The sequence below is a fragment of the Salmo trutta genome, chromosome 15, assembly GCF_901001165.1.
Source record: "Salmo trutta chromosome 15, fSalTru1.1, whole genome shotgun sequence".
NCBI lineage: Eukaryota > Metazoa > Chordata > Actinopteri > Salmoniformes > Salmonidae > Salmo > Salmo trutta.
The window spans coordinates 59,658,559-59,685,957 of record NC_042971.1 but is presented as its reverse complement, the minus strand read 5'-3'; the positions used below and the strand labels follow the sequence as shown (position 1 = coordinate 59,685,957).

At 41.0% G+C, this 27,399-nt stretch overlaps 2 protein-coding genes across 3 annotated transcripts in view; one reads left to right on the top strand and one right to left on the bottom strand.

Moving 5' to 3' along the window:
• Positions 1 to 1,616: 1,616 nt before the first annotated feature.
• On the bottom strand, positions 1,617 to 3,539 carry grp (gastrin-releasing peptide). The gene is made up of 3 exons (XM_029690215.1): positions 3,095 to 3,539; positions 2,265 to 2,539; positions 1,617 to 1,949 (listed from the first exon to the last, which is right to left on the bottom strand). Exons 1-3 carry the CDS (start codon positions 3,237 to 3,239, stop codon positions 1,893 to 1,895), a joined length of 477 nt encoding a protein of 158 aa, XP_029546075.1. The 5' UTR covers positions 3,240 to 3,539; the 3' UTR covers positions 1,617 to 1,892.
• Positions 3,540 to 16,304: 12,765 nt separating this feature from the next.
• The window catches only part of znf532 (zinc finger protein 532), a 38,794-nt gene continuing 27,699 nt past the window's right edge, over positions 16,305 to 27,399 (top strand). The window contains exons 1-2 of one of the 2 annotated variants that reach the window (XM_029692382.1): positions 16,305 to 16,675; positions 17,103 to 17,429. The gene's annotated coding sequence lies outside the window, so the exon portion shown is untranslated. Of the gene's footprint in view, positions 16,676 to 17,102; positions 17,430 to 18,624; positions 18,995 to 27,399 lie in introns of those variants that run through there. The other variant, XM_029692383.1, reaches the window with a different exon arrangement.

Genomic DNA, 27,399 nt, shown 5'->3' with positions numbered 1-27,399 from the left:
ATATACACAGATCATGTGACAGATCATGTGACACTAAGATTGCACACAGGTGGACTTTATTTATCTAATTATGTGACTTCTGAAGGTAATTGGTTGCACCAGATCCTATTTAGGGGCTTCATAGCAAAGAGGGTGAATCCATATGCACGCACCACTTTTCCGTTTTTTTTTAATTTTTTTATTTTGAAACAAGTTATTTTTTCCATTTCACTTCCATTTCACTTTGGACTATTTTGTGTATGTCCATTACATGAAATCCAAATCCAAATCCATTTAAATTACAGGTTGTAATGCAACAAAATAGGAAAAACGCCAAAGGGGATGAATACTTTTGCAAGGAACTGTATCTACTATTATCTACTAATATCATCTACTATTATCTGTGACAAATGAGGGGAGAAAACAGAGTGGAGAACAAGCCTGGTTTATGCCAACAGGATGCGCCTTAACCAAATGAAATTGTTCCCATTACGATTTCTCATTGTGAGAAAGTCTGGAGCAGATAATTGAGGCCATTGTTGTCAGGGGACAGCTGAGTAGAGAGGCATGAGTCCTTCCTTACACACTGTTTGTGTCCCAAATAGCATCCTATTTTCTATATGGTGCACTACTTTCCCATAGGGCTCTGGTCTAAAGTAGTGCATTATATAGGGAGTAGGGTGCCATTTGGAACGTAATGATTGTCTGTCTGCACATTATGCCTCACAAAGATCAGCTTGTCATTAGATTTATGTATTGCTGGCTTACTGAAAGATACAAGCCAGTATTATGTCCTTTGCCAAAATGTAGCCTAATTGTAGTGATTGCCAAATTGTTGCCCGAAAACATCTAACAGGAATTGAATAGTTTTAAGAACTAACTTCATTGATACTGAAGCTTACATTTTGAGTATCTTATGTAGTTTAGAGAAATGTAAGGATGCATATCTGTTATCAGATTTAAATATGGGATAGATAGATAAACACTTTGTAAAATCAAAAAAGATGATATAATTAAAAATGTCTTTATTAGAAAGTAGAATGGGGAACGCAGTCGTCACTGTGAACAGGCTCCGATGAGACGCTTGTCTGCCATCTTGTGGTGAATATGTTGCCTCTGCACTTCTTCACCCGTTGTCAGTTGAAAATGAAGTACATACAGTACTGCAGTAAATATACCTCCTAGAGTCGATTATCTAAGTAACACAATACAAATCCCCATCAAAATACCGTCAGTTTAAGCTAGATATCTGTTGTTTGTAACACGTCCACATCTTCGGTGAAAGGTGACAGAGATAGAGCGGTGTTTGTCAGAGCATGAGACATCCCGAAAATCAGTCTTCTCATGAAAACGTCTGTATCGTCCGAACGGTTTGACTGAACCTATGAGAGTCATCTGAAGGTAACCAGTACATTAAAAATGTTTTATGGAAGTAAGGAGGTATGGACACTTCAAAACCTTATTCCTCATTATTTATTTTTGGACTGTCTTATTTGCCATTTATGAATATGTCATTCAATGTGTTTCTATGGGTTATAGTAGTAAAGGCCAAATTCAATATTTTATCAAATATTTTTTTTATATTTGTTTTGGATACCTCTGTATGGTTATGTAAATGAACACCCAGATATCTACAATGCAGTTATCACAACAGATTTATTCAATGTTCTTTACACATTGTTGTTGATGGGGGGAGTATTTTGAGTAGCATACAATAAATAGTAGATGACGTCATGTAATTATTATGATAATTATGTTATTATATATCATATAAAGTAAACTCTAATATAGGCTATATTGTTTTCAAAATATTGTGAACAGGTGCGCTGGATGCAACGACTCAAACTGAGTCTCTGAGGCGTGTACTGCCGTTCATCATAGGACAGCTGCAGTCTAGAGCTGACTGTCTGTCTTCAGTTGAAGATACTGTTCTCCTTCATGTTGAAAGCCAATCGAATGAGGTCTGTCAGCTACGGAGAGGAAACGCAGGAATACAACAATTTAGCACTCATACCTGAACCACGTAAACCTGCAATAAAATATCATTACCGGTTTTAAATAATCAGACTTCACAAACATGCGTTTTTAAATAATCATACTTCATAAACATGTGTTTACTACTGAACTCAAACATTAAGTTAAGAATGAAGTTAAACATTTATATTCTGATAAATAGCCTACTGGATATTAGGAGATGTGATGAATAGATAGGCTACATACTATAATGGGATAGACCGGAGGAACAGCATTCATCTAACTGACACTAACCTCTCACCATTACTAACCTGTTTGAGGTATCGGTGTCTATCTGTCTCTTCCCACTTTGTGGTCTTGAGTACCCCCATCCGAGAGAGAACATGTTCCTGTCCCTGTCCCTGTCTCTGGCTCTGTCTCTTGTTCTCCAGTCCCCCCAGAGTCCTGATGAAGTCTTGCACCAGCTTGGACGGCTGCACATATCTATCCAACAGCTTGTCTTCCTCTGAAGACGGTATATTGTCCATGTTGCTGCTATCCTCTGATCCAGAGAGACTGTCAAGGCTTTTCTTCCCCATCAAGTGACCTAAAAAAAAAGGTTTGTACATAAAGAATGTATGGATGAACATTGAGGAAGATTGAATATTGAAGTTAGTGTTCTTTTGAGTCCATTTCTGGTTTGGAGAGTAAGACAATTCAACGCTTGGGTTGTTATTTGAACAACCAATGTCCTGCGTCACAATGTCTTCGTTTTCTCTGAGCTTTCTCACCCAGGAACATTTCACCTAAACTTTTCACAGTAAATGTAACTTGCCCATCAAATAGAATACTAATCTTTCTGGGTAACCAAGGTGATTATACAAAACAAAGGCAACAGTCGGCTGTCCACATTAAGTCCTATTTTGTTTTACATCAGCTCAACAATTGAATCAGAAAATCGTGACACCATTCGGCATGGTTTGTGCAGTGGTTTCCCATCTTTAAAAAAAAAAAACATGTTATCTCGAAACAAACTTTTCATCTATCCAGCAGAATCTCAAAACCCGAAGTAGATCATAACAGTAATAACACTTTGTAATTTTATTATAAATAATAATATATTATTCTGTAATATAAATAGCAACAATAATAGATCTCTTACCTACTGCCCAGTGATTCCCTCGTGGGAACACTTTTCCAATGGCTCCAGCGTTCTCTGAACAATGCGCCATAGATGCAATTGATACCAATATAACAGCAATCGATAAGGAAGGTTTGTAGGTCCATGCATGGCACAGGTCGCCCATGATAACGCAGAGAGAGGAACACGCTTTATAATAAGGTATTATAATCCTTATTTGCTGTATATCCGTCCAGTTGAAAAATTCATAAACTAATGGTGGTCTTCCATAATCAGTTCATTTATATAATACCGCGACCGACCCTTGAAGTTTGTTGTCTTTGCGAAGTTATACGGCAGTGACTCCATAGGGGCGATGCTCTGAAGTAGGCGACGTTGAAAGTTAAATGCCTTTCCTGAGTGTTATACGTCAGAGATCCTTTAAAAAAAATAAAAATACACCCATGATGTTAAATGAAAATGTGACAAATTGTGATAACCTGCCATTACGAAACACGCCTGGATAATGTGTGTGTAGAGATTGCATTATCACGTCAGCGTCATTTCCTTAACATTGACGGGTTGTTTTTTCCCCTTTGCAGAGCCTGTATAGCCTGGGACATTCAAAGTGGCAACCTATTTCCTATATATTCCCTATACGGGTAGTGCACTATGTAGCAAATAGGGTGCCATTTGCGGCAGCCTGTTATTAATAACAGGCCGTTAATTGCTTCCCCTTATAGAAGGTTATTAATTCATATTACTTATTACAGTTCTTCACTAGGCTGTTTGATGGCCAGTGTTCTGGTGACCAGTGACAGTATGCCAGTTCTTCACTAGGCTGTTTGATGGCCTGTGTTCTGGTGACCAGTGACAGTATGCCAGGTCTTCACTAGGCTGTTTGATGGCCAGCATGATATCCTGTGTTCTGGTGACCAGTGACAGTATGCCAGGTCTTCACTAGGCTGTGTGATGGCCAGCATGATGGCCTGTGTTCTGGTGACCAGTGACAGTATGCCAGGTCTTCACTAGGCTGTTTGATGGCCAGCATGATGGCCAGTGTTCTGGTGACCAGTTACAGTATGCCAGTTCTTCACTAGGCTGTTGGATGGCCAGTGTTCTGGTGACCAGTGACAGTATGCCAGGTCTTCACTAGGCTGTGTGGTGACCAGTGACAGTATGCCAGTTCTTCACTAGGCTGTTTGATGGCCAGTGTGATGTCCTGTGTTCTGGTGACCAGTGACAGTATGCCCTATGCTAGATTAGAACAGAATACAACTAAGTGGAGTAGAGTGGAGTGGAGTAGAGGAGAGTAGAGTGGAGTGGAGCGGAGTAGAGTGGTGTAGAGTGGGGTAGAGTGGAGTAGAGAGGAGTAGAGTAGAGTAGGCCTAGAGTGGAGTAGAGTAGAGGAGAGTGGAGTAGAGTGGAGTGGAGTAGAGTAGAGTAGTGTAGAGTAGAGTAGAGTGGAGTGAAGCGGAGTAGAGTAGAGTAGAGTAGAGTAGAGTAGAGTAGAGTAGAGTAGGTAGAGTAGAGTAGAGTAGAGTAGAGTAGAGTAGAGTAGGTAGAGTAGAGTAGAGTAGAGTAGGTAGAGTAGAGTAGAGTAGAGTAGAGTAGAGTAGAGTAGAGTAGGTAGAGTAGAGTAGAGTAGGTAGAGTAGAGTAGAGTAGAGTAGAGTAGGTAGAGTAGAGTAGAGTAGAGTAGAGTAGAGTAGAGTAGAGTAGAGTAGAGTAGAGTAGAGTAGAGTAGAGTAGAGTAGAGTAGAGTAGAGTAGAGTAGAGTAGAGTAGTGTAGAGTAGAATAGAGTGGAGTAGAGAGGAGTAGAGTAGAGTAGAGTAGAGTAGAGTGGAGTGGAGTGGAGTGGAGTAGAGTAGAGTAGAGTAGAGTAGAGTAGAGTAGTGTAGAGTAGAATAGAGTGGAGTAGAGAGGAGTAGAGTAGAGTAGGCCTAGAGTGGAGTAGAGTAGAGGAGAGGAGAGTGGAGTAGAGTGGAGTGGAGTAGAGTAGAGTAGAGTAGAGTAGAGTAGAGTAGAGTGGAGTAGAGTAGAGTAGTGTAGAGTAGAATAGAGTGGAGTGGAGTGAAGCGGAGTAGAGTGGTGTAGAGTGTAGTGCAGTAAAGTAGAATAGAGTTACTGGCCCAAGGCTCTAACCACTAGGCTACCTGCCGTAGTACAGTAGAGTAGAGTACAGTAGAGTACAGTAGAGTATAGTATGGTAGAGTAGAGCACAGTATAGTACAGTAGAGTATAGTAGAGTATAGTACTATGGAGTACAGTGGAGTAGAGTATAGTCCAGTATAGCACAGTAGAGTACACTAGAGTATAGTAGAGTATAGTACAGTGGGGTAGAGTATAGTCCAGTATAGTCCAGTGGAGTACAGTAGAGTAAAGCCCAGTATAGTACAGTAGAGTACAGTAGAGTATAGTCCAGTATAGTATAGTGGAGTATAGTCCAGTATAGTACAGTAGAGTAGAGTACAGTAGAGTCCAGTAGAGTTTCAGTAGAGTAGAGTAGAGTCCAGTATCGTACAGTAGAGTAGAGTAGAGTAGAGTAGAGTAGAGTAGAGTCCAGTATAGTATAGTAGAGTAGAGTAGAGTAGAGTCCAGTATAGTATAGTATAGTAGAGTAGAGTACAGTCGTGGCCAAAAGTTTTGAGAATGACACAAATATAAATTTTCACAGTTTGCTGCTTCAGTGTCTTTAGATATTTTTGTCAGATGTTACTATGGAATACTGAAGTATGATTACAAGCATTTCATAAGTCTCAAAGGCTTTTATTGACAATTACATGAAGTTAATGCAAAGAGTCAATATTTTCAGTATTGGCCCTTCTTTTTCAAGACCTCTGCAATCCGCCCTGGCATGCTGTCAATTAACTTCTGGGCCACATCCTGACTGATGGCAGCCCATTCTTGCATAATCAATGCTTGGAGTTTGTCAGAATTTGTGGGTTTTTGTTTGTCCACCCGCCTCTTGAGGATTGACCACAAGTTCTTAATGGGAGTTTCCTGGCCATGGACCCAAAATATCGATGTTTTGTTCCCCGAGCCACTTAGTTATCACTTTTGCCTTATGGCAAGGTGCTCCATCATGCTGGAAAAGGCATTGTTCATCACCAAACTGTTCCTGGATGGTTGGGAAGAGTTGCTCTCGGAGGATGGGTTGGTACCATTCTTTATTCATGGCTGTGTTCTTAGGCAAAATTGTGAGTGAGCCCACTCCCTTGGCTGAGAAGCAACCCCACACATGAATGGTCTCAGGATGCTTTACTGTTGGCATGACACAGGACTGATGGTAGCACTTACCTTGTCTTCTCCGGACAAGCTTTTTTCCGGATGCCCCAAACAATTGGAAAGGGGATTCATCAGAGAAAATGACTTTACCCCAGTCCTCAGCAGTCCAATCCCTGTACCTTTTACAGAATATCAGTCTGATTGAACCGCTCTCCTTGAATCAAATCAAATTTATTTATATAGCCCTTCAGCTGAAATCTCAAAGTGCTGTACAGAAACCCAGCCTAAAACCCCAAACAGCAAGCAATGCATGTGAAAGAAGCACGGAGGCTAGGAAAAACTCCCTAGGAAAAACTCCCTAGAAAGGCCAAAACCTAGGAAGAAACCTAGAGAGGAACCAGGCTATGAGGGGTGGCCAGTCCTCTTCTGGCTGTGCCGGGTGGATATTATAACAGAACATGGTCAAGATGTTAAAATGTTCATAAATGACCAGCATGGTCAAATAATAATAATCATAGTAGTTGTCGAGGGTGCAACAAGCACGTCCGGTGAACAGGTCAGGGTTCCATAGCCGCAGGCAGAACAGTTGAAACTGGAGCAGCAGCATGGCCAGGTGGACTGGGGACAGCAAGGAGTCATCATGCCAGGTAGTCCTGAGGCATGAAGTTCTTGATGATCCGATAAATGGTTGATTTAGGTGCAATCTTACTGGCAGCAATATCCTTGCCTGTGAAGCCCTTTTTGTGCAAAGCAATGATAACGGCATGCGTTTCCTTGCAGGTAACCATGGTTGACAGAGGAAGAACAATGATTCCAATGACCACCCTCCTTTTGAAGCTTCCAGTCTGTTATTCGAACTCAATCAGCATGACAGAGTGATCTTCAGCCTTGTCCTCGTCAACACTCACACCTGTGTTTAACGAGAGAATCACTGACAAGATGTCAGCTGGTCCTTTTGTGGCAGGGCTGAAATGCAGTGGAAATGTTTTGGGGGGATTCAGTTCATTTGCATGGCAAAGAGGGACTTTGCAATTAATTGCAATTCATCTGATCACTGTTCATAACATTCTGGAGCATATGCAAATTGCCATCATACAAACTGAGGCAGCAAACTTTGTGGAAATTAATATTTGTGTCATTCTCAAAACTTTTGGCCAGGACTATATAGTACAGTAGAAGAGACTAGAGTAGAGAATAATAAAATCAAATTGAATACATTAGGTAGCGGTTAAGAGCGTTGGGTCAGTGGTTTGAATCCCGGAGCCGGGCAAGGTGGAAAAATCTGCTATTCTGCCCTTGAGCAAGGCAGTTTAACCCCCAACAACTGCTCCCCAGGTGCCGATGATGTCGATTAAGGCAGCCCCTGCAACTCTCTGATTTAGAGAGGTTGGGTTAAATGCGGAAAACACATTTCAGTTGAATGCATTGAGTTGTGCAACTGATGGTATCCCCCTTCAGTAGAGTGCAGTAGAGTAGAGTAGACCTTGAGTAGAACAAGATTAAAGGGAATACATTACAGTAGAATATAATACATTTCAACTCCCACATTAGAAACAATCTAAACTTTACACGAATAGCTGGCTATTTAGTAATTGTAGTTCTATTCCAATGGATGTGAATAACACCAGCCGCACCTATCCGGTCACACGCTAACTTCTAGCCAAGTGTTAAGAGTCTCACAATGGGTTTCGATATAAAAGAACTGGCCACATTGGTGACTGGTTTGGATCACATCTGAAAGAAGGTTTTATATTGGAGACTGGTAGGATAACAGCTGAAAGAAGGTTTTATATTGGAGACCGGTAAGGAACACTGCAGAAAGAAGGTTTTTTATTTGAGACCGGTGAGGATCACAGCTGAAAGAAGATTTCATTGGAGACTGGTAGGATCACAGCTGAAAGAAGGTTTTATATTGGAGACTGGTAGGATCACAGCTGAAAGAAGGTTTTATTTTGGAGACTGGTAGGAACACAGCTGAAAGAAGGTTTTATATTGGAGACTGGTAGGAACACAGCTAGAAGAAGGTTTTATATTGGAAACTGGTAAGGTACACAGCTGAAAGAAGGTTTCATTGGAGACTGGTAGGAACACAGCTGAAAGAAGGTTTTATATTGGAGACTGGTAGGAACACAGCTAGAAGAAGGTTTTATATTGGAAACTGGTAAGGTACACAGCTGAAAGAAGGTTTCATTGGAGACTGGTAGGAACACAGCTGACAACAGGTGCCATGAATGGTACTGTAGGGTCAAGGCTAACAAACAAAGTGGTTTGACTTGTGTTCATTCATTTGGACACAATGATGAATGAATGACCCACGCAATCATTGGTTTGTTACCATGCAGAAATGATATTATGGAATCTGCATCACTGAATAGGAAAGATCAACAACATGTACAAAAACATGTCCATGTTATTTCATTCAATTAAATGAGTCTATTATTGTAAGTACACATCCTTGTGAAACATTCATACTCGAATGATGACATTCATATCCTGTATTGACATACAGATCACTGCAAAGGTAAAGTAATAGAGGATTAGTGTTGACAGATCCGTTGTCCACCCGCCGGTCTTTTGAAGGTACATACAGATAACATTTGGTCTGATAAGGTTGAGTGGTGCCTGGGGGCATTGTCATATCTCAGGAAAGCCCCGCAGGAAGTTGGTGAGTTGGCCTGGTACTCAGCTCTTCCTCATTGGATGACATCAAGAGACTAACCTCTAAGTGGAAACATTATGAGTCAGTTTGGGCCATAAGAAAAAGTCAGGCTCCAATGGAACTATTTTAGGTCACTATAAAGGCTCTAAATGTTATGAATCAATTTAGGCCGTTTGACAAATTCAGGCTCCAATGGAACTATACTGAACAAAAATATAAAAGCAACATGCAACAATTTTAACGATTTTACTGAGTTACAGTTCATATAAAGAAATCTGTCAATTGAAATAAATTAATTAGGCCCTTATCTTTGGATTTCACATGACTGGGCAGGGGCACATCCATGGGTGGGGCTGGGAGGGCATAGGCCCACCCACCGAGGAGCCAGGCTCAGACAATCAGAATGAGTTTTTCCCCACAAAAGGGCTTCATTACTGACAGAAATACTCCTCAGTTTTGTCAGCTGTCCAGCAGTTTTGTCAGCTGTCCAGGTGGCTGGTCTTAGACGATCCCACAGTTGAAGAAGCCAGATGTGGAGGTCCTGGGCTGGCGTGGTTACACATGGTCGGTGGTTGTGAGGCCAGTTAGACATATTGCCAAATTCTCTAAAATGACGTTGGTAGAGAAATTAACATTAAATTGTCTGGCAATAGCTCTGGTGGACATTCCTGCAGGCAGCATGCCAATTGCACGCTCCTTCAAAACTTAAGACATTTATGGCGTTGTGTTGTGTGACAAAATTGCACATTTTGGAGTGGCCTTTTATTGTCCCCGGCACAAGTTGCACCTGTGTAATGATCATGCTGTTTAATCAGCTTCTTGATATGCCACACCTGTCAGGTGGATGGATTATCTTGGCAAAGGAAAAATGCTCACTAACATGGATGTAAACAAATGCACAACATTTGAGAGAAATAAGCTTTTTGTGCATATAGAACGTTCCTGGGATCTTTTATATCAGCGCATGAAACATGGGACCAACACTTTACATGTTGCATTTATATTTTAGTTTGGTGTATTTTAGATCACTATAAAGGCTCTGTCATTAGAAGATCATGAGTTAGTCAGATCTGAGCATATCACATCAAATCATCAAATCAAAATGTTATTTGTCACATGCGCTGAATACAACAGGTGTAGGTTGACCTTACCGTGAAATTCTGACTTACAAGCCCTTAACCAACAATGCAGTTTGAAGAAAAATAAGAGTTAAGAAAATATTTACTAAATAAACAATGTTTTTTTTTAAATAAAAAATAAATAAAGAGCAACAATAAAATAACAATAATGAGGCTGTATATTCAGGGGGTACCGGTACCGAGTCAATGTGCGGGGTACAGGTTAGTCGAGGTAATTGAGGTCATATGTAAATATAGGTAGGGGTAAAGTGACTATGCATAGATAATATTATGGCTTGGGGGTAGAAGATGTTAAGAAGCCTTTTGGACCAACACAGCTTGCCTTGCGGTAGCAGAGAGAATAGAATAGTCTATGACTAGGGTGGCTGGAGTCTTTGGCAATTTTTCACATATTGTCAGTTCTATTTTAGTCTATGTAGCAACTGTTTCCGGAGATGTTCTATGTAATGTTTTGTCTTCATTCTCTGTTGACAATGTCCTAGAATATAATAATAGAAAAGTAGAAATATGAGTCATATTGAATATTTATTAGAACGTATGTCTAACAATACAGTCAGATGTTTGTGACCAGATATTGGCATGAACACTTCTGCAGCTATCAGCCATTCAATAGTCTGAATAATGATAAGATAATGATCACATAGAAACTAAGACAGACAGAGACCGGCTCATCTACTCATGCCATAGGCATCACAGTCAACTCAGGTCACACGTAATTATTAGCTGTCATTTGAATGATCACTTGTTACGTCATCGGTATTTTATGCCGTGTCCAAAACAACTGGGAACTCGGATATCTCCGACTTCCGACATAAAGGCGTTAAAAACAACTGGTAACTCGGAAAAAAACGAGCTCCGACTGAAAAAAAATCGATTTGACAGTCATCCAACTCGGGAACTCGGGCCTCTTTCTGGAGCTCTGACTTCCCGACCTGAAGATCACTTACGTCATGATTTGACCTCGTATTTTTCCGAGTCCCAGTTGTTGTGAATGCGGCATCAATGACAACCATCGATCACGACACGTCACGACGAGTTGATTGATTTCCCACTAGCTGACCAACATATGAGATAAGTGACGTTCTAGACAGTGTTGCCAACTAATTTTCAGGGGAAGTTGCTAAAGGCAGGTCGATTTGTTGCTAAAAGTTGCTAAATGAAGTTGTGATGTCATTGCTCGATGACGTCATTGCGTAATAACGTAAAACTGCATCATTACTTAGAATACACAATAACGTTACTCAAATTGACCGGCCATCTCGGCGAAAAATATGATTTTACATTTATTAGTTTAGATTTGTTTGTTTATTATCATATATTTTTATTTGTAAAAGTAATATAAACAACACATTTTATATGATCACATATTTTTATTTTTAAACACAACACATTGAATTATTGAACAATTACACATTATTGAACAATTATATTTTATTTATTTTATTTTTAACTAGTAAACCTCCACATTCTAAACAATTATAGTTTTAAGCAGTGTTTTGGTAGTTAGTTAACATGCTACCTAACTGATCAACAATTATAGGTACAAGCTAATAACAAGGTATATATGCTATCTTATTGAACAAGCAACTTATCTCAAATAATGTCTGCGCTAGGCATCTCTCTCCAGGTTGTTGTGCTGCTTGGCTGGCTAGCTGCTCAATGGTTTCCTCCAGATATTGCCACTGTTCTTGCTCACACTGCAGTACACACTGCCACCATCAGCTGTGTGTCTCCGCCAGTCCCAGAAAGTCCGCTCCTTGCATACATACTGTAAATATGATGAATCATAGATTGGCAAGGAAATCCTCTTCATCTTCACTGTCCAACTGCATTGTCACGGAGCTGGAACCAGCAGTAGAGGATGGAGAGGCCTTAAAGCTGTATGCTGCTGTATGCTGCTGTGGTGCCAACCTGCTGCAGAACTTCACTTGGTAGTTTATGCTGGTAACAGGTATCACCAGCCAGCTTCAGTCCATACCGCACCAGGAGTATGGAGTTGAGAGTGTGCAGTGACACTATTTCTTAACTTTGACTTGACCACACTCATTTGGCTGAACAGCCGTTCAACCTCCGCATTTGAGTGATGCGAGGAGAGGGCAGCGAGTGCAGCTTTGCACAGTTCTTCAAATGGATTTGACCCGGAAGAGTCCGTGTAGTTATTGACTTCACTCCAAAACTCGACTGTATTTTCAGTTGAGTCCCACCTAAACAGATGGATGTTTCTCCATTGGGAAACTATTTTATCATTTGTTTGTGGCTGGTACCCCAGTAGCTCAGCTACTTTAATCATTTCAGTGGTGCCTTTATTGTGCTTCAGCATTTCCTTAACACTGAACAAGGCCATTTGTCGCAAGGCGTCTGTGTTGTCTGGGAGCCTTGCTTGCAGCTCCTTGCTTAAAGCAACAATGTAGTTGATGCACCGTCTTCGAATGACCTTTTTGTCCTCTGGCGCAAGACTGAGTTGGTACACCGTGCTCTGGAAAATTTACCCAAGGTATGGTGATGGACTGAGATGTCCATCAATGGCATCCTTCAGGACATCAATTTTTGCCATAGGGTTGACTACTCTGCTGCAAATTGATGTTAAGAGGTGTACCAGATTGTCCAAAAGCTTGACAGGATCTGTTTGCTCTCCCTCAAATGACTTCACTGCAACTTGTACGTCAGACAGGATTGATTTCAAGAATGAAGAATGTCAGGTAGACATAGTTGATCTTGTCCATGTACATGGCGTGGAGCACATCCACCATGTAGCAACGCTCACTGGCCTTGGTCACCTCAAAGTGGAGTTTCAGTTCTTCCCACTGGCTAAATATACGAGTTACCGCAGGCTCAATCGATAGCCAACGTGTGTCACACACTTTGATGATCTGCAGGGGTTTCAGGCCCAGTTGTAGGTTTCCCTGATTAAGTACTCAACACTCCATGGGATGGTTTCTTTGGATGCTGCACTGTCAGCCAATTGTAAAGATTGGCACACAGCGGATGAGTAGCAAATTGGGCAATGCACATTCTTCCTTTAAAATCTTGTGCACCACGTTGTGCACCCCAGTCATCACAGACGCATTATCAGTGCCAATACCCTGAAGATTCTCTTTTTTAAGGTTACACTTCTCAAGAAACTCAACTAACCGCCTTTGCTATTGATCTGGCATCGCCCCCCTCCAATTCAACCAGCCCGAGAAATGTGGACACAACGGTTCTTTTAGCACTGAAATACTGAATCACCACACCCAGGTATTTCGAGACACTGACATCAGTGGACTCATCCAAAAGGAGAGTGAACTTCTCATCCCCCACATCTGATGTTACCCTTTTGAGACAATAAGGAGCCAGTACTCCCTCTGTGCACTTGGTGCGATGCATTTGGAAGTTTGTTGCTGCCACAGAATCTGAAAAGGCCTAAATGGTGGAATGCTAGCAGCGAACAATGCTCTGCAGTGGCCATTGCCATAGTAGCTTCTGCGCTTTTGCAGTTATCCACTTTCTTAACCAACTGGTAATGTAGACTGCGTTGTGGGGTTGTACGGTTTTGATTTATTTATATTTTTTGCTGTAGCACAATGTTTTTTGATGTCATACATGCATGCATATCTGATTTGCAGTACGCACAGTATGCCCGTCAATCATCCCCAATTACTGGCTTCAGCCACCTTTTAAATGCAGGTACAGACTCCCACTCTTTTCTGTACTTCTGGCTGTGCAATTTTGATTGAGAAATGTTGATTGATGTTGTAAGTTCTGTTCAAGATCAAACATTTGTGACCAACTATATTCATTGGGTTTGTCTCGTCGAACGCATACTACTGCTGCTGCAGTCAGCCAACAATGATTTGCAATTTGCTGAAATTGCTGCTTCCTGTGGACGAGCTGAGCGCCTGCTGCTGACGTCACTCACAATGCACTTTTGCAGCCAGGCGCGTGTGTTGTGACTGAGTGTGTGAGAGAGAAAATCGTTTTTGTGTCATTTAGAGGGAAAATGCGTTTTTGCGTTTGTCACTTTTCAAAAGTTGCTAAAAGTTCCAAATACATTTTTAAAAGTAGCTACATTTGTTGCTAGGTGCTGTTTGAAAAAAAAAGTTGCTAGGGTAGTCTGAAAAGTTGCTAAATTTAGCAACAAAATTACTCAATTGGCATCACTGGTTCTAGAAGGCTGTACGGACACTTTGTATCTGTCTAGCATGAACACTAGATGGCAGTGTTGAGTGAATTTAGGGATATTAATTTCAACACACTTTAGAGGTTGAATGTAGCATTTGTGTTATTGTAAGAGTCAAATATACTGTATTTTCACATTACATAGCGGCGCCCTCTAATCTCGTGGAGCAGGCTACAGGGGAGTCATATTACAGGATCCCATGTACGTTGTGAGAAGAACTACAATTACTTGACATTTGCAAACATGACTAAAAAAAGCCCCACATTTCATACGTCCTCTTTTTGATACATGTCCACAGTGGCGTTTTAATGGGAAATAAGGGTAATTTAAGGGGCAGCAAGTGTTAATTAAAACCTCTGTTGATTGTCACATCGTTGACTGGTAGGATGAGTCAAATATGAAATATGAGGTGTCCTTCCATTCAACTACCTGAAATGAAATCACACTTGTTGAAATAATGACAAAATGATAGCTACCTTGCACATGAAATAATTATAATGATACGTGTGTAAAACCTTCAATGAAGCAAGACAAGTGTTATATTCAAACACAGATATTGCTTGAATAACTTTATAAAGTAACTATTATTATTTTTTACATCCCATGTAGCCTATTTACCAGTAGTCCAAAAAAAAAGGGAATACATTTTGTTATGTGAATATAAATAAACTGTGCATTTCCTCAAAATGAAGACCAATATGAACAACAATAACCAAAAAGACCTGAGGAAAATATGCTGAAAAGGTCACATGGTGTCATAGGAAAGCCATATCGTTTTGACAAAATGATACAGTGTAGTAGCGAGGAAAGACCTCCGGTTAAAGGTGTCACATAGGAACAGAGATCATTAAAGCCTTTTGCCACAACCATTTTTTTTAGATTCCTTATTCCTATAATAAAAAACACCACGTTTTTCCAGTTGTAGCGCTTCTACAATGAAGTGCTTCAACATCTGCATTGTTTGGCTGTTTGGGGTTTTAGACTGGGTTTCTGTACAGCACTTTGTGCTATCTGCTGATATAAAAATGGCTTTATAAACGGGGGACCAGTACGGATTTTTTTTTTTAGGAAATGTATTCATTCACCACTGTAAATCGCTCTGGATAAGAGCGTCTGCTAAATAACTAAAATGTAAAAATAATAAATACATGTGATTGATTAATTGATCTATCAAGTCCAAAAGTGCAGCACAAAGGATGTAAAAAAAAAACATCTAGACCTATTGAATTAAATTATGCATTATTATGCTGCTGCATAACTCTGAAAACAAGCTAATGTTAAAAAATAATTGCCAAGCTGAAAATATGAACAATTGTAACGGTGATGATGGACTGATATACACTCTGAACGTCCTGAAAAAACATGACACGAATGACTGACAGCCGTCATTAACTGTCACTCAAGTCTACAGCTCTATCCAAAAATACATTTTTGCCAAAGACTCAAAACGAAATACTTTCCGAGTATTTACGTTCCTACTGTAGTTAGACAAAACCAGCTAATAATTCACGACCGTTTTAATCACGGAGGCTGCGGGGTAAGTATAGTATGACATTGAACTAACGAGCTACACTGATGTGATAACGAGATGATTTCTTTGCATGGATTTAGCTGATGATAAATGCAGCTCTAAGAAGAAACTAGCCAGTTAACTAGCGCAGTTCACTTATATCAAATATATCAGATTTAAAAAAAAAAAAATATATATATATATATATATATATAAACGAGACTCGTGACGAATGCTCCTTGAAATGTATCGGTGATGACACCGTCAAACAAGACGATAAATATTTCTCCGAAGATAAGCGTTATTTATTATTTTTTTTACACTTCTGAACGACCGCGAAATGCATTCTGGGTGTGAGAAAACTTGTGTTCTTGATTTCAACGTCATCACATTTTGTCAAAAACAAAGTATATCCATAAAATAAACGTCTGATACGTACGACCTTACATACGTGACGGTCCCCATATTGATTTGTCTACGTTATAATAGGTAAGATATGGCTGATCTGTTGACTTGAGATATCGTTATGATCAAGCGTCAAGGCAATATTTCTCATCACGTGACAATGGCAATCTTGGGGGTGGGCAGCACTGAGCGGCAACCTCTGCTCTGCTCAGCTCAGAAAAGAATAGACTTCACCGGAGAGCAGTGAGGGTATTTTATAGGCCTTTCTTCATTATGAACATACATGTTCAACATCTGGAAACAGCAGTCTGGAACAGGGCAGTTTATATCCCCCCTCTTAGATAAAATGCAGTCTGATGCCTTTGCATTTTGATGTGTTGCTGATGGAAAGGTGCTGAACTTATTACAGAAGGGCTGCCCATGACTTCATTGTCTGAGAGTGAGCTGCTGTCATATATAAAAAAAAAAAACATTCTGCAGAGAGACAGCTATGTGCTAATCTGTCACCATACCCACTACCCAGGTAGGTAATAATCTATTGTTCACGTGTTGGTTGATGAATTGTCTGAATCTGGGGTTTGGGTTGATGATTTTATAGGTACAGGCCCGGGCCTTGTGATGATCTGTTATATAACATAAACAATAATGTGTTGTCTTTTGAAAGTAGTTAGCCTATAGTCTGCTATTTATCTTTGCAATTACTTAGAAAGAACATGGATTTAAATAATTGCATTATGCAATTGAGTAAGTAGCCTATCAGTATCAATTGATGACAATATCTCTATATCTCTGCACAGACCAGACTAGGCCCTGCTTTCTTCAAGTCAATATTTAGCCTATATTTGTCATTGGTCAAGAGAGACTTAGGAGATTTCTTGGTATCCTTTTTTTGTGCCGTCTTCTCATATTTCTATATTTTCCTTTCCCCCTCTCCTCTCCTCTCCTTCCAGCACCAGCTGCTGCTCCCTGCCGTAGTCGAGAGAGCCTGGAGAGTCCCCTCACCCCCTTACCCTGCACATACATGCATAGACAAAAGGCCTGATTCGCCTGTCGAACACTGCCCCCTTTTTCCATGCAGCGCTCGGCTTCGTCAGGAGGGAGCAGCCTGGACTGGCTGACCTACTGCAGCCACAGAGCAGAGGCACAGCACTGTTTATAGGGGGCTGCCTGGCAGGATGGGGGCTGCTAGTCTGGATTGACTCTGTGTGTATGAAGCAGGCCTCAACAGGAAGATTTCTCCTCTCTTAGTGGAAAATCAGAGTCAGGGGATCACGAGGGTATGGCACAATCTCCTTTTCCTCCCCTAGTATTTGTGTGTGTGTGTGTGTGTATATATATATCTATATCTAGATATATATATCTATATATTTATATCTATCTATATCTATATCAGATATATATTGTGTGTGTCTGCATGTATTGTGACAGGGATAGGGTGTGTGCCATTATGATGGCCCTTTGTTTTCCTTGACATTTATCACAGACAGACGGATGGGATGCTCAATTGCCTGAGGCTGCAGGGATTATCATGACAAAGATCAGCCTCTCTAGGACAGAGATTAGGGAACCATGGGCATGGAATAGAGAGGATAAAGGGGGAGAGACCCTCACCAGCTCAGCAGAGGGCTGTACTAAAACACTGGGACTCATACAGACAAGCAGGCCACGTATAGACCAAGGTTTTACCACTGCTACTACTACTCTGTCATGGCTGCTTCATCCTCCTCCCTCTCCATTTTCACCCAGCGTTGTGGCACGTCCTCATCCCAGACCAGGAACCGTAACTGTTATGACTCGCATAATAAGCTATCCGGATTCAGGCTGTATTATTGTCTGCTTTTGAGATGTGTCCTTTTTCCCTGCCTTCTCGTTTCGTATCTGTAACAGAGTTAGATTTCTAACTGCGTGTGTATTTTGTCCCGTTGCACAACCCAGAGGAGGATGTTACGGTTTGTACTCTCGAGGCCGAGCTGTTTTTTGTTGCTGGGGTAATGACCTGGATTCCAGATTTGTTTTGGACAAGGATCTCTTCAAATCTTTTCTGTTTTGAGCCCAAAGAACTATTACCTTTTTAATCGTCTGTTATCTCTTAACCACATTCAGATGCTGTATTTCAGGTCAAAATGGTGCAGTATCAGTGCTCTGTGATCAGCCTGAGAAGTGGGCGCTAGCTGTGTCTCTGCCTGCCTGTCTGTGTGTGTGTAGCTGTACTGCAGCAGAGCAGGCTTTATGTGTGGTGACCGGAACCGGCTGAAACAGGTTTGAGCCAGCAGACAGAGGGCTGAGGAACAATGCCGGCTCTGTGCTACAGGGGGAGAGATAGCTTCCCTGGCTGCTTAATAATGGCAGCCAAACTAGGAGGCTGTAGCCTAGCAGAGGAGGCTGCAGAAAGGCACTATCGATCCCCAAAAGTATGGTGGTGGTACAGTACACTGGGTTTAGTGTTCGGCCTGTGGGGTTTAGGCTGTGAGATACAGGGTGTAGGCTGTGGGCTAAGCAGGGCTGGCCACCTCACTGAAGGTAGAGGCAGAGAGAGCAGTGCTCAGGCAGGGGAGAGGGGATGAGACTGCAACTCTGGAGGCCTGTCTCACAGCACAGGGTCATTGTCAGTCAGCTGGTGATGGTGCAGGACAGGAGGAAATGGATGACTGATCGGGATCACACCACCTCCATCTCTCTGCCTCTTTTTGGGCCCTGCCTGCTTTGGGAAATGGATTTTTTTTTCTGCAGGAAAAGGGGGGTGGTTGTTGTGCCTGACTGACTGTGGTAGCAGGAAGGAAGGAAGGTGGTTTTGTGACTACAGTAGTGGCTGGCTGGGGACAGGCTGGCTACAGATCACAGGGTGAGGACTGTTTCATGTTTCTTTCTACTGCTGTGTTTCCTAATGTGAGTTACTCTGTAGGTAGATGTACTGTATGTGCACTTGAAAGGGGTGGTGGTGAGAACAGCATATACATGAAACTGGGGTTAATATAACTGGGCGTCAATATGTATACAGTACAGTATTCTTCATCTCTCTGCATTAAATATGATTTTTTTCTATGTCAGACAGCTTTGCTTTTATTGGCCGTATTCTGCACTAGGCCCTGCGATTCTCTTTCCTCTGCTGCAGTTTTTCCTCTCCTCGGCAGCAGCCATTTTTCCTTTTTTTTCTGATGCAGCTTTTCCTCACCTCAGCTCGGCAGCAGCCATTCCATTTCCCTCTTGCCCCTTTTCTCCAATCTCCAAATCTGTTTGTGTCTCTCTCGTTCTCTCTCGTTCTCTACTTTTCTTGTTCTGTTCACTACTGCCTGGTTATCTCATTGTCTGCAGCGGAGGAGAGGAGGCCATTTCACTTGTGGTTTAGCAGGGAGGGAGACTGGGGAGTGCAGATGTTAATAGGTGAAATGGATGTGGCCGGGGCTGCAGTGCAGTGTGCAGACTGATCTGTCATCCATTTTAACGAGGAGGCAGCAAGCATTCAGGCAGCCCTCCTTGGCTACATGCTACGTGCAGACTGAAGAGGCAGCGCAAAGACGCACCATATGATATCTGTAGCCCTTTGTCTTCATCCATCACATCTCCTATGAGGATTCCTCTTGTGAAAATTCATTTCAGTACAACAACACAAAAAGTACTACTTGTTTCAGAAGCATTGTACATACATACAGTACATCCACCTCCGAACTGTCCTTGGCTATTGGGTTGTTTGAAGTAAACTTATTTATAATACTTCAGATACAGGCTAATGTACATGAAGCAATTTGGGTAGTTATTTGCTATTTAGAGGACAGGCCGTATCTGTCTCCATCCCATTCATAAAGTAGGTCAAAATATTAAGCTAGCTCATCTAGCGCTGAGTAGGCATGCTACTGTATACTTCTCTCATGTTTCCTTCATAAACAAACCAGCATAATCACTGGAGATATGTTATTCATTCTCTGTAAACACCTAGTGACCTTGGTCTGAAGTCATCTGACATACAAGAAGAGAAAAATGCCAATGATTCATTTGAATGAAGATCACCAAAAGTGTAGTCTGGTTTTTCGAACTGATGAGTATTCACAGAGTTTGATTTGGATGCTGGTTTTATGAGGGTACAATGCATTTTGTTACATTCAAATGGGCATTAGCTACTGTGATTTAGTCTAATTCCATGGATGAAGTGATTGCAGTAGGAAATTAGTGGCCAGATTTGAATGTCCTGGGTCTTGAGTGGGCCTAGTTGACTACCTACCTCTGCTTTCCTTTGTTCCTCTCTCTCTAAGAGGGCTTGATTAAAGGCAGTGGTTTTCATACCTCTCCTCAGGGACTCCCACACATTTCACAATTTTGATCTAGCCTTGAACTAGCTCACCTGATTCACCTATTCAAGGGCTTGATAATTAGTTGACGAGTTAAATAAGGTGTGCCAGCTGTGGAATAGTTCAAATGCATGGAACGGCTAGGGATCCCAGAGGAGGGGTTTTGAAAAACCCTGGATTGGGCAACTGAGAGTTGGGAGGGCAATTGGAGCAGAAAGGGTTTCTACTTACACATTAGTCAGAGATTTTCTACAACAAAAAAGTAGTGAATTTGTATCAATGACTGTATACATGAATGGACAAGCCATCGATCACATGACACAATGCATTCCTATGTGAAGACTCAATAGCGCATTGAAGCCAAGTGAAGTCGGTTTAAGATGGTGTCTCATTGGCTGCGTTTAGACAGGCAGCCCAATTCTGATTTTACTCTTCCTGGGGTCCAAACATGAAACAAAACAAAATGCATAAAATACATTGTATGCATAACACTACGTAATGCAATACACAACACTACATAATACAATACATAACACTACATAATGCAATACATAACACTACGTAATGCAATACATAACACTACATAATGCAATACATAAAGCTACATAATGCAATACATAACACTACGTAATGCAATACACAACACTACATAATACAATACATAACACTACATAATGCAATACATAACACTACATAATACAATACATAACACTACGTAATGCAATACACAACACTACATAATACAATACATAACACTACATAATACAATACATAACACTACGTAATGCAATACACAACACTACATAATACAATACATAACACTACATAATGCAATACATAACACTACGTAATGCAATACATAACACTACATAATGCAATACATAAAGCTACATAATGCAATACATAACACTACGTAATGCAATACACAACACTACATAATACAATACATAACACTACATAATGCAATACATAACACTACATAATACAATACATAACACTACGTAATGCAATACACAACACTACATAATACAATACATAACACTACATAATGCAATACATAACACTACGTAATGCAATACATAACACTACATAATGCAATACATAAAGCTACATAATGCAATACATAACACTACGTAATGCAATACACAACACTACATAATACAATACATAACACTACATAATGCAATACATAACACTACATAATACAATACATAACACTACGTAATGCAATACACAACACTACATAATACAATACATAACACTACATAATGCAATACATAACACTACATAATGCAATACATAACACTACATAATGCAATACATAACACTAATGCAATGCGTAATATAATACAAAATATATAAAAATGTTAGTCTCTTCACAGTGAAGGTGCTATTTTATCTGGGGGTTTTTTATCTGGTTTTATTGCTAACTTGAGTTACCCGGGGTGACAGTGAGTTCCATGTACAGTACCTTCAAAAAGTATTCACACCTGTTGACTTTTTCCACATTTTGCTGTGTTACAGCCTGAATTTAACATTTGATTAAATATAGATTTTTTTTTTGTCACTGGCCTCAAAATGTCAATGTGCAATTATGTTTTTCAAAAATTGTACAAATTAATACAACATTTTAAAGCTGAAATGTGTTGAGTCAATAAGTATGTTATGGCAAGCCTAAATTAGTTCAGGTGTAAACATTTTCTTTAAAAAGTCACATAATAAGTTGCATTGACAATAATAGCATTTTAACATGATTTTTGAATGACTACCTCATCTCTGTACCTAGGGTTGCACATTTTGGGGAATATTCAGAGGTGGAAACTTTCCCTGGGAATTAACGGGAATATATGGGAATTAACGGAAATATATGCACATTTTTTTCGGCCCTTGTATTGGTCAGCCTGTTGCATGCTTTGGTGTGTGTGTTCCAAAACAAGGACCAGTTGCACTCTGAGGCAGCTGATGTTGGTGGGATTTGGAGGATGATGGAGGCAACAGGGGAAAGAGTCTCAGAACAAAGTCCCTTCCACCAGGTGGCTGATTAGATATGTTGGCACGACTGCCATATTGCATCTCCATCCCAAAGCCCTTGCTTGGAAGTGTACTACGCCAGACTGCCAAGAACCTTACCCTCATCCAGGCCAAGGTGGCGAGACACGGTAGTGATGACACCATAGGCCTTGTTGATCTTTGCACCAGACAGGATGCTCTTGCCAGCATATTTGGGGTCCAACATGTACGCTGTGGCATGTATGGGCTTCAGGCAGAAGTCTTCACGCTTTTTGATGTATTTCAGAACATTCAGAAATCTCTTCCAATACACATTGCCTGTGAGCATCAGAGGTGAACCAGTTGCATACACAGCTCGAGCAAGACATTCATCAGCATTTCTCTGACTACGTTCCTCCATTAAGAAAAAAAACTGCTGTTGCTATCGATAAGGTGTCTGGTTCATCATTTTCACCTCGAAAAGAAGTAGAGGGACTTTTGTCAGAGGTTGCTTGTTGTGAGCGCTGAGGGAACTTTATGCACATGACTTATTTGCAAATGTACACAACTTTTCCTTCTACATTAGCTGCAGTGAAATGTCTCCACACATCAGATAATGCCTGTGGCATTTTCCTGTAAAGATTAGAAAAAAATGAGTAAAAAACCCAAATACAATTCCATGTACAGATAAATAATTAAGCAGTTAGATTAAACAACTCCAACATGTATGGAAACAGGTGAATTAACACTCCTCGGTTAGCAGGCTCAAGCAAGCTAAAACCCACATGGTAGCAAAAACTAACTAGCAGAAATTGTTAACAAGTTAGAAATTATTTAAACACACTTTGCTGTAGACTACTGTTTACTAGTTAGCAAAATATCATGTATGTCATATAAAATATATTCACCCCACCCAGTATTGTAATAAAAACGTACCAGAAAGCATGTAGTCCTTGGCTCAGACAGTATAGTAGTGTGGGCTCAATAGCATCTCCTTAGTGTGCAAGATCTTGAGAATCAGCTGTACATGTGATGGAAGAATGCACTGTGCATGTTACGGAAGAATGCACTGTACATGTGATGGAAGAGTGCACTGCGCATGTGATGGAAGAATGCACTGTACATGTGATGGAAGAGTGCACTGCGCATGTGATGGAAGAATGCACTGCGCATGTGATGGAAGAATACACTGCGCATGTGATGGAAGAATACACTGTACATGTGATGGAAGAATGCACTGTGCATGCAGAGGGTTACAATTCCATTGAATTGAGGATAGTTTAACCAAGATATGCCACAAAACCTAGAATTGCCTTATGTGTATCCCACAACAAAGGTTCACTGTTATAAGGTAACTTTTTTTGATGAATTTAAGCTAAATTCCCCAAATTCCTGGGCTTAACTTGCCATGGAAATTTACCGGACTGTTTCTGCCTTTTTTCAACCCTATCTGTACCCCATATATACAAGTATCTGTAAGGTCCCTCAGTCGAGCAGTGCATTTTAAACACAGATTCAACCACAAAGACCAGGGAGGTTTTCAAATGCCTCGCAAAGAAGGGCACATATTGGTAGATGAGTAAAAAAAACAGACATTGAATTTCCCTTTTAGCATTGTGAAGTTATTAATTACACTTTGAATGGTGTATCAATGCACCCAGTCACTACAAAGATACATGCGGCCTTCCTAACTCAGTTGCCCGGAGAGAAAGGAAACCACTCAGGGATTTCACAATGAGGCCAATGGTGACTAATGGATGTGATGGAGAAAACTGAGGATAGATCAACAATATTGTAGTTACTCCACAATACTAACCTAATTGACCGAGGGAAAAGAAGGAAGCCTGTACAGACTAAAAATATTACAAAACATGCATCCTGTTTGCAACAAGGCACTAAAGTAATACTGAAAAGCAATTCACTTTTTGTCCTAAATACAAAGTGTTATGTTTGGGGCAAATCCAATATAACACATTACTGAGTACCACTCTCCATATTTTCAAGCATAGTGGTGGCTGTATCATGTTAGGTGTATGTGTGTAATCATTAAAGACTGGGGAGTTTTTCAGGAGGAAAAATAAATGGAATGGAGCTAAGCACATGCAAAATCCTAGAGGCAAACCATCTTTTCATTATTTTATATATATATTTATTTTTTTACAAATTTTAGAATTCTTCCACGTTGACATCCATCTTTTGTGTAAATCGTTGACCAAAAAAATGACAATTGAATCAATTTTAATCCCACTGTGTAACACAACAAAATGTGGAAAAAGTCAAAGGGTGTGAATACTTTCTGAAGGCACTGTACTCATCTCTCTATTTAATACTGTGCATATCCCAGTCTCTGTTCTGTACCTGGGGACTGTGAAGAGACCTCTGGCTGCATGTCTTGTGGGATACCGATGAGTGTCCGAACTGTGAGGCTACTGCTTGTACAGACAGTTTGGTACCATTAACACCTCACACAAAGTCCAATAGTAATTCAGTTAATATTTGTATTTATTTTTTATTTATTTCACCTTTATTTAACCAGGTAGGCTAGTTGAGAACAAGTTCTCATTTACAACTGCGACCTGGCCAAGATAAAGCAAAGCAGTGCGACACAAACAACAACAACATGGAATAAACAAACAAGCAGTCAATAATACAATAGAAAAAGTCTATATACCTTGTGTGCAAATGAGGTAGGATAAGGGAGGTAAGGCAAAAAATAGGCCATAGTGGCGAAATAATTACAATATAGCAATTAAACACTGGAGTGATAGGTGTGCAGAAGATGAGTGTGCAAGTAGAGGTACTGGGGTGCAAAGGAGCAAAATAAATAACAGTATGGGGGATGAGGTAGTTGGATGGGCTATTTACAGATGGGCTATGTACAGGTGCAGTGATCTGTGAGCTGCTCTGACAGCTGGTGCTTAAAGCTAGTGAGGGAGATATGAGTCTCCAGCTTCAGTGATTTTTGCAGTTCATTCCAGTCATTGGCAGCAGAGAACTGGAAGGAAAGGCGGCCAAAGGAGGAATTGGCTTTCAGGGTGACGAGTGAGATATACCTGCTGGAGCGCGTGCTACGGGTGGGTGCTGCTATGGTGAGCAGTGAGCTGAGATAAGGCGGGGCTTTACCTAGCAAAGATTTATAGATTACCTGGAGCCAGTGGTTTTGGCGACGAATGTGAAGCGAGGGCCAGCCAACAAGAGCATACAGGTCGCAGTGGTGGGTAGTATATGGGGCTTTGGTGACAAAACGGATGGCACTGTGATAGACTGCATCCAATTTGCTGAGTAGAGTGTTGGAGGCTATTTTGTAAATGACATCGCCGAAGTCAAGGATCGGTAGGATAGTCAGCTTTACGAGGGTATGTTTGGCAGCATGAGTGAAGGATGCTGTGTTGCGAAATAGGAAGCCGATTCTAGATTTAATTTTGGATTGGAGATGCTTATAGTGAGTCTGGAAGGAGAGTTTACAGTCTAACCAGACATCTAGGTATTTGTAGTTGTCCACATATTCTAAGTCCGAATCGTCCAGAGTAGTGATGCTGGACAAGCTCTTTCAGAACATCAGCTATCTGGATATGGGTGAAGGAGAAATGGGGGAGGCTTGGGCAAGTTGCTGTGGGGGGGTGCAGAGCTGTTGACCGGGGTACGGGTAGCCAGGTGGAAAGCATGGCCAGCCGTAGAAAAATGCTTATTGAAATTGTCATTTATCATGGATTTATCAGTGGTGACAGTGTTTCCTAGCCTCAGTGCAGTGGGCAGCTGGGAGGAGGTGTTCCGATTCTCCATGGACTTTACAGTGTCCCAGAACTTGTTGGAGTTTGTGCTACAGGATGCAAATTTCTAGCCTTTGCTTTCCTAACTGCCTGTGTATATTGGTTCCTAACTTCCCTGAAAAGTTGCATATTCGATGCTAATGGGGGGCTATTCGATGCTAATGCAGTACACCACAGGATGTTTTTGTGCTGGTCAAAGGCAGTCAGGTCTGGAATGAACCAAGGGCTAAAGATCTTCCTGGTTAGAATTTTTTACATTTACATTACATTTTAGTCATTTAGGAGACGCTCTTATCCAGAGCGACTTACAGTAATGAATACATACATTTCATTTCACACATTTTTTGTTTGTTGTACTGGCCCCCCGTGGGAATCAAACCCACAACCCTGGCGTTGCACACACCATGCTCTACCAACTGAGCTCAGTTGGTAGAGCCACAGGCCAACTGAGCATTTTTCTACGGCTGGCCATGCTTTCCACCTGGCTACCCATACCCCAGTCAACAGCCCTCATATCTATGAGGGTGCCCGTGTTTACAGATTTGGGGTTGTACCTGGTAGGTTCATTGATAATTTGTGGGAGATTGAGGGCATCAAGCTTAGATTGTAGGATGGCCTGGGTGTTAAGCATGCCCAGTTTAGGTCACCTAACAGCACGAGCTCTGAAGATAGATGGGGGGCAATCAAGTCACATATACACCATATGTGAATGGATTGCCCCCCATGTAGGGCACAGCTGGGGGCAGAATGTGGTCTATAGCAAGCGGCAATGGTGAGAGACTTGTTTCTGGAAAGGTGGATTTTTTAAAAGTAGAAACTCAAATTGTTTGGGCACAGACCTGGATAGTAAGACAGAACTCTGCAAGCTATCTCTGCAGTATATATATCTACTCAACTTTGAGCCAGGAAAGATTGACATGCATACCACTGACATTCACCCTCCGTGTACATCTAAGTGCAATATGTACCGCTCTGTTCTGGACCAACTGCAATTTACCTATGTTCTCCTTTGCCGCACCTGACCACACAGCTGGGCAGTAGTCTAGGTGCGACAAAACTAGGGCCTGTAGAACCTGCCTGGTTGATTTAGATGTCAAGAAAGCAGAGCAACGCCTTATCATGGACAGACCTCCTCCCATTTTAGCAACCATTGAGTCTATATGTTTTGACCATGACAGCTTGCTATCTAGGGTGACACCCAGCAG